The 8,434-nt window shown below is 49.9% G+C and overlaps 1 protein-coding gene across 1 annotated transcript; it reads left to right on the top strand.

Annotated features, from left to right (window-relative positions):
• Positions 1 to 5,346: 5,346 nt before the first annotated feature.
• On the top strand, positions 5,347 to 6,899 carry LOC8051790. The gene is made up of 3 exons (XM_029992432.3): positions 5,347 to 5,362; positions 5,436 to 5,479; positions 6,519 to 6,899. The coding sequence occupies exons 1-3, from the start codon at positions 5,347 to 5,349 to the stop codon at positions 6,897 to 6,899; spliced, it is 441 nt and encodes a 146-aa protein (XP_029848292.2).
• Positions 6,900 to 8,434: the final 1,535 nt, after the last annotated feature.

Raw genomic sequence — 8,434 nt, 5'->3', positions numbered from 1 at the left:
AGTGGAGAAGATAGGTAAGTGCCCTTAGTCCAGGGCTCCAATTGCAGTGGTGACTGGGGTTGCTCTTCCTACAAGCTTCTGTTGCTAGTCGGCATCCTCGCTTCGCAGTCCTGCTTCCCACTTCTCTGTCGAAGGTTCTTCAGTTGGTGTAAGGCCGGTTATCTGCCTGCATACCCATATGAACTTCGGCCTATGGTGCGTCGCAGAAGGGACATCTCGGCGTGTGAAAGCGCTCTGGATACCGTGTGTGAAGTTTTGCTGGTGCGATGATCTTGTCCGTTTGTAGTCTTCCCCAGAGATGTTCTTCCCTTTTGTTTAAGCCCTTGTGAGATGGTGGAAACTCCCGCCTCGGTTTATGTTGAGTCGCCAAGTACGTGTTATAGGGCATGTCTGGTGATGGACCATCAGGGCATGCAGACGAGTCCCGTGTGAGAGCTGCTCGGGCTACGGCATTAGCCGCCTCGTTTCCTGTGTGCCCAATCTGTCCAGAGGCCCAAATAGCTTGTATCCCCATGATGTGGCTTTTCTTTAGAATGCGTAACGCTGATTGTCCAAGGATTCATGTAGGCTTTCTGCGAGTCGGTCATCACTGTGACTCTGGAGTTGCAGTTGACGGCGAAGGCAATGGCCGCTTCTTCCGCTTGATCCACCGAGTCCACCCCCACCGATGCCACTCTTAAATTTTCTCCGTGAGCTTTTGCCACGGCAATCGTGGCCACCATGTTCGCAGGACCAGAGGCGCCCACGTGGAGAGTCCCTACCCTGGTGTTCCAGGACCAAACGAGTGCCGCAGTCTGCGCCTTCCGCCGTCCCTCGTCCTTCGTCGGGTGCATGTTCTGTTTGATTCGTCCTATTGTAAACTTTTGTCGCATCTGGTAATCAATCTCCTCTGCCCCTTCGGTATCTTGGGCGCCCCGGGTACCGTCATCCCAAACGTATCCAGAAGCCTTCTTCCGCTGTCGGTGGTGTCCAGTCTTTTCAACTGAAAGATTCTTTGCGCCTCGTGAAGCTCCTCCATGCTGTTGCAAACTCCCAGTCTGAGTACCTTGTCCGTGGTTGTCCGTCCCGGCAATCCCAAAGCGGTCTTGTATGCTTTCCTCGGTATAATGTTGAGCTTTCCCATTTCCGTTTTATTGAGCTTCAAATAGGGTGTCCCGTAGGTCAGTCTTGAGACGATGAAGGCTTGTACTAGCTCTACCGCTTCTCTCTCCTTGATCCCGTGTTTCTTGTTTCTTATCCGTCTCATCATTCCGCCTACTTGCCTACGCAAGTCGGCGTAATGATGAAAAAGATAATACTGGACAAACTCGCTTCGAGTTTGTCCAGCGTCGTATTGTTTCCCAACCCTGCGGGTTGTGCTGCCCTAAGAGCCTCACCTCCTTGTTTTTGTCGCCACCTGTCCGTCAATTATAATGTTGATATGATCCACTTGTTTCTCTCGTGGGTTGAGCAGATCTAGCAGTTCAGATTTCCTGGGGCACACCGCAGGCCGCGGTTTTGAGCGTACTCCGCCGTGATGTCAGCCGCCCTTTGTCCTTAATATGCCCGCCGCTCCCGGAACGATACCACAAAGTGATGTCGTCCACGTAGATGGCGTGCTTCACCTGAGGCATCTCCTGTAGTGCTTTTGGCAGGTCCCGCATCGCCAAGTTGAAGAGCAACGGGGACAGGACGGCACCTTGAGATGTTCCCTGCGGTCCGAGCTCATATTCTTTCGACTTTATATTGCCTAGCGTAAGATTCGCCGTTCTGTCTGAGAGTAAACTTCTTACGCAGTTGTAGATATTTTTGCCGCTGTCGACTTAACTGAGACCTTGCAAGATAATTTCGTGTGAGACGTTGTCAAAGGCCTCCTTCAAGTCCCGCGCGAGAATGCACCTCGTTTGGCCCTTCAAGGTGTCCTTTAAAAGATCCTCGTATATCCAAGCAATACATCTTGCGTGGATGTGTGCAGTCGAAATCCAAATTGTATGTGTGGCAGATGTCGATTTTTTTTATTTGCTTCATGAGTCTCGTGTTAATGACGCGCTCGAACGCCTTCCCTAGGCACACTATCAGTGAGATCGGACGAAGATTTTCCAGGTTGAGATCCTTCTATGGCTTGGGGATGAACATCACTTCGGCCGTTTTCCAGGCATCCTGCGTGGTGCCTTTCTTCCAGTAATCTTCACTGAAGTGCCGGACCAGCTCCCTGAGGTCCTCTTTTTCCAAGATGTCGAGGAGTTTAGCTGTCAAAGAGTCCGGCCCCGGCTCTGTTTTATATTTCCCAGCTTATACTTGAGTTCTCCCGCAGTGATAGGCCAATTGAGGTCTGGGTCCTCCCTTCCCTCGTATTCAGTCTGTACAACCGGAGGGTCGAGCAAAGGTATCTGGCGGCGAGTTGGCCCATAATGTGGTCTCGTGGCCCTGGGATCTTGAAAACGAACTCGCTAGACGGTTGGTAGTGGCCGTTTTGGTTTTCTCTGGATCGATAAGTGCCCGCAAGAGGTTTCATGACTTTGCGGTCTGAGATTCTCTCTTATGCGGTCGCATACCCCGTACCAGTTTTGGTTCACCAGCTTGATCGCATACTCGTCGACTAGGTCGTCAGCTCCGCAATTTTATTCCTGAGGACCTTCTTATGCCGTCTTCTTACCTTGTCCTAGTCTTTTGGCGCTTGTCTTTTCCCATTATGAACCAACTGGCCCAACTCACCATTTTGTTGAGGTTCCTTGTCCGTGCGCTCCACCTCCGTAACACAAGGTTTGATGCTGTCTGAAATTGACCTGGATCATTCCTCGATATTATCGATGGTGACACATGTGTCGCTCCTTTGCTTCCTCCACTTGTCCCAATCCGTTATCTTGGTTTTGCCTAATTTTTTCTGAAAACTCTGTTTGTGTATGATAGTTTCCAGTATGCAGTAGTCGCTGCCTTGTTGTTCACAGAGATTCCTCCATTCCGTACTTTGCACATTCTCAACCAAGGTCAATTCCGGACGTATGTCCCTGCACGAACGGGAACCGTTCCTCGTCGGCTGGTCCACGTCTGTGAGGAGCGTGAGACGCTCCCGGTTGATGACTTCGTTCAATCTCCTGCCCTTAGGTAGGACGTATCGATACCCCCATGCCGGATGAGCTGCATTGAAGTCTCCGGCTATGATTACCGGGTCTCTTCCTCCTACCTCCACCACTGGAAACACGACTCGCCTAATATCCGTTTTATGGTCTTTTGGGTTGCAATAGATATTTACCACGTGCATCCCTTGGTCTCCCTCTTTCACAGGTATCATCGTGAGGCAGCAACTGGAGGCTCCTTGACTTTTAAATTCCCGCTTCGTTGCTGAGTTTGTGCACAAGTGTCGCTACGTACTGATCCTCTTCAAACGTAACATAGTTTTAGATTTTCAAGCTTTTTCACCGGGTTCTTGTAGCATTATCACCGCCGGGAGAAATGCTTTTTGGGACACTCATAGACTGAGGCTTGCCTGTTTTTGTCCCATCCCCCGGCAGTTCCACTGAAAAATCTTCAATTCTGGCTCCTTTGGCTTGTGGATGACTCCGCGTCTGATGCCTCTGACTTCCGTGGGCCTTCTGTGGTCTTCCTTCTCTTCGTATCTTGCATCCTGATGAGACTGTCTTGTTGCTGTGCCAGGTTTTTTTTTCTTTTCTCCTGGCTTTTCAATTTCAGTGCCCTTTGTGCGCGATGCATGAGTTGGCTGTTCATGGAATCTTGTATCCCCCGGATCGCTCGCTGGACTGCATCCTCGACAATCGCTTGCATCTGTCCAGCAGATATGCCCGCGTTGACGTTTCACATGCTCCCATTCTCTCTTCTCAGCTCTTTAATGGAATTCTTGCACTGGGCCAGTTCCCTCTTTCGTTCTTGTACATGCTTGTCTGCTTCCCCCTTTCGCGCTTTTGTACATGCTTATCTGCTTCCCCTTTCGCCCTGTCCTTGTCTCCTTGGCCCCCGTTCGCCGGTAGCGCAGGCCATTAGGTTCGACTGAATGTATCGTCGGTGGGCGCATCGCTCGCTTTCGTTCCAAACGTTGGCACCAAGTTAGTGAGCAGTGTGCGGGTCTATTCAGTCCGCTGCCGAGCTGAGTGCGAAACTTGCTGGAAAGATAAAGCGAGGAAAGTGGGGTGAGCTAAAGAGTAGCATCTTTTGGGCAGAGTTGTTACGCTGCGCGAAGTAGTTGTTTAAAATATAAATGGCAGGGAGGAAAAATAAGATTGCTTTTGGCGTTGGTGAACGTTTACGTTTTGATAACATAAATATTTGATAAAGGCACATAACTAATGACATGACACCAAAATAAACGGCTAGAACAGCAGATTCAAATCGTAGAAATTAATTACCTGCACACGCCCTGATTGATCCCGACATTCCGATTCCCGAATGGGGCTCTCGCGCGAGGGTTAGCTGGTTCCGCCGTGGGGAGGCGGACATCTCAATGGAGTTCTTTGGTTGTTGTTTCTGTATGTTTGAAACATCTTTTTTTTTTTTTTCATCTTCCTCGCTCGATAAAAAGTTTATTTTTTATTTTTAAGAATAACGGTAGTTTACAGAGTGATGCGCATAATTTCGCACGCATAAAAGAAATTCTGACGATACTTTTCAACGCCGTCAATCACGTCATTCTCCTCCAACGTCATCAGCTGCGCGTTATGAACACACTGTGGCGCCACGAGATATTGCGGTATTTTTTCCCAATACCTTTAAAATATGATGCGCTCATATGTATGGCTACTCCTTGTTCTCTGAGGAGCTCGACCCACTAATGAAGTATTAGCATAATAAGAGCAGAATCGAAAATACTGTTGGTAGGCCAGTTCAATGCTCGGCTGGCCGACGGAGCCACTGCAGTCGCCGAGATACTGCCATTTTGAATTTTTACTGGGTCGTCGAAGGTTCCGGCCACGTTCCGGTGACTATGCCAGCGCCCGAAATGAAAGAACCAAAGTAAAAACTAATCCCGAAGTTCCAAACGGTTCGCGTGTGCATTACGCGCAGTGACGTCGGCGAAGGTTTCGGAGACCAACCGTTCATGCCCCAAACGTCTCACTAAAACTCCCTACTCTGACACAAAATCCGGTAGAAAAGCGTAGGAAAAATTTTTCCATTTCATTGTGTCATTTGCTCGCACTTTATAGCGTATACGTGTAAATTGCGGCATTTTTCTGCTCTGAAGTAGAAATTGATGTGCGTATTATAATTAACCTAGACACTGCTGTGCAGCAAGACGTCAATGAAGGTGAGGTAATGGCAGAAAGAAGTCTCCTCGAGAGAGCAGGCTCAGAGAAGACGCGTCCTGTTTCCCATCGTATCGTTGCAGGCCTTCGAGGTACCTGGCTCAACGCTACAATGAAGATCCTGGTCGGTGAGTACATGGTTAGAAAACACCCGTGTGAGCTCTGTACGTCTTAATCTATAAGAAAACTTTGATTTTTCAGTTTTCGCAGCGGTTGGCATCGCAGTTCTTGCTCTACCAAAAAGGGTGAGTTAGAGCAACTTGTAACAGTAAGAAAGCATAAAGCAAACAGAAGGACGAAAACGGACATGTACAACTTCTTTGCCAGAGTATAAATATTTAAACAGTGCTCATTTCAACAGAGGCTTTTGAATGTTGTATACGTGCCAGTGTTCTTTACCTCACCTGGCGAGAAAACAAAGTATCTGCGCAAGCGAAAGTGGCAAAGAAACGCATGACACAAAAATGTAGATGCTTGCACAGAAGCATTTCCATCGCTAACGTCGTAAAAACCGCAGACGCACGCTCTCTTATTTGCTATGCACTGTCGTTTAAAATAAAAATTTCCCAGCCTACCTGAAACGTCTTAGCTCCGACACGCTAACATACGTGTTAGAATAACCAAGTTGCACAAATGGAACAGTGTGTGACATTAGGTCACTGCGTATATTTGTTACCTCCCAACCGTGGCGATTCCTTAAAAGTTGCGCTGATAACCGTGCAACTTGAGTCATACGTTTCTCCATTAAAAGAGATCGAGTTCATTGAACCCTTGTTCTTCCAACGACCTGGTGCTCTTCTAGGGCCTTGCTCCACTTGCAGTACCCTTGAACCCACTGTCATGGCTACTAAGGTGCCTGGAGAGCGCCTCCGACTGGTGTGTTTAGCGTCCTGTCCCGCACATACATCAAAACTGGTCCCGAAGTGGCAATAAATGACGTCACAGAAGCCGGAGTGTCATGCTGTCGGATGTCGTGATCCTGGTGGTCGGTCGTAGAAATGCTGGCGAAAAGCACGAGCGAACGTGAGTGTCGCTGTCATCACCGCGTGGATTGGATTGTCAAGCTGGAGAACGACCTGCAGCAGAACAGGCGTCTGCCACATACAGCACCGCTGCTGTGACACCGCCAGGATCGCGGCCGGCGACAGCATGACACTTGACGTCATCAGGCAGGAAGTATGACGTCATCAGGCGGAAATCCAAGGACCAGTTTTGTGGACGCGGTAAACACACCAGTCGGAGAAGACAAGTGCCAGGCACCATATGGCTACTGTCCTTCCGCAGGCTAAGAGGGAAGCGTACGTGCTTCCGGATGGCGCCGAGTTCATCGTTGGTGGTTTCCGGACTTCCTTCACGTGTCCCGCCAAGAACGGCTACTTCGCCGACGTGGACAACAACTGCCAGATCTTCCACGTGTGCAACGTGGTTAATTACCCCGACGGAAAGACAGAGGTGCAGCAGTACAGCTTCTTCTGCGGCAACCAGACCGTTTTCAGCCAGCTCAGCCTGACGTGCACCTTCCCAGAGGAGGCCGTGCCGTGCAACAATGCGCCGGACTTTTTCTACGTGAACGACAACATCGGCATCGAGAAGGCGCCATTCCTGACCGACAACGATGTCCAGAGGGCATCTCAGCTCATTCCACTGTACAAGTCCAAGGCTTGAAGTCCGCGTCCTACATGTCATTACATGCCTATGGAGAGGAGGCTCCAGTCGCTTATAAATGCCGCAAGCTCATCGGAGTAGCCAGAAGTCTGTTTGCTATGGACAAACCGCCGTTTGGGGAAGGAAAGCCGCAGTTGTGTTTTGCTCCGCTAAAGACCGCCTTCTGTCGTTCGCGCCCAGAATCAATTCGAATTTGAACGTCTATACTATCCGTTTAACAGATAGGCTACCATATCACGAGCGTGCGTGTGCAGCCGCCGGCTTTGCGAAGTCTGCGCGAGATGGCGCGGCTGCCCGTGTTGCGACCCCATTTCCGAATGCGTAGTTCGAGGGACTCGGAACGGCGCTCTTCTCACCTCCGAAGTTTAAACTGAGTGCGTTATGGCTCCGTCGTGCTGCAATTAGCAAGAGATATTCTCCACCTACTCCCGATCTCATTCCCCAAGTTCCCCAAATTTGAAAGCAAATGCGGGGTTTGAACGTGCTACCTTATTTATGCTATACCAACAAAACCTTGCATCTTTTAGATTATTCTGGTCTCAAGGTAGGAAAGCGTCAGCATGAAACTTCTGGACGAGTTTGCCGCCCACAAGCCATTGCCGCTCGCTTTGTAGCCCCCCGCCCCCATGGGCCGCCGGCGAGGGCACAGACGACCATGATGATAGTAACCGGAGACTGGAGGGAAAAGGAGGAAATGTTTGTACAGTGGAAGAGAAAGTAACAGGGACAGACAGCGTCTCTCACTCAGCTAATAATTTTATTTAACCAACCTCCTCATATACAGAAGTACAAACGCCACAAAACCATGGAACATCCTGCTTTTCAAGATCGCGCCCGCAACCCTCACCCACATCACAAAACAAACTAAGTGAGGCCACCTCCAAAGAAGAACATCTTTTGAGTTCTCATTCAAAGGCAGCTATACGAAATGGTGACAGAATGATTCTAAGCTTTACACGTGTTTTCGCTCGGGAGGCCTTCGCTACCTTCCACGCATTGCCGTGTATCGTTCGGCAGGCTCCGCGACACTAAAGGCTGGTTCACACAGCACCGTTTTCTTACGTTACGTATAAGTCACCGGAACAATCGTGTATCGAATGTCGCCAACTAGGCTATCTTCTTGAACTGGTAGCCACGCTTAACACGAGGCACAGATGACATGTGGCATAAGTATAGACGTAAGCTTTCGTATACGTAACATAACGTAAGGAAACGGAGCTGTAGGAAGCAGCCTTCATGCTGGCATTCACACGGCATTTGAATCGCAACAGCAAAGCGGATCCGTTCGTTTTCGCGAATGCGGTTGATCCGCCAGTGCGCATGAGACATTCCGTCGAGCATCGCACGTTTTGGAGTTTCGCAAGTGTGCCGATCCACGGGAAAGTCGACTGAGCAAAGCCCCTCCTGGCCTCGCAGCCTCAAGGATGGAGTTTGGGTACAGGAGTCCCTTGGGGGTCCGCGTTCCTCACGCAGCTTTCGAGCGAGGCTCGCAGCTCGCCTCGTGGGGCCTCGGTTCTGTTGCACTTGCGTCTCCT

This window comes from Ixodes scapularis, unplaced genomic scaffold (assembly GCF_016920785.2).
Source record: "Ixodes scapularis isolate PalLabHiFi unplaced genomic scaffold, ASM1692078v2 PGA_scaffold9__187_contigs__length_104089568, whole genome shotgun sequence".
Lineage (NCBI taxonomy): Eukaryota > Metazoa > Arthropoda > Arachnida > Ixodida > Ixodidae > Ixodes > Ixodes scapularis.
Note: the sequence above shows the minus strand (reverse complement) of the source record. Positions and strands in the feature narration are given on the sequence as shown.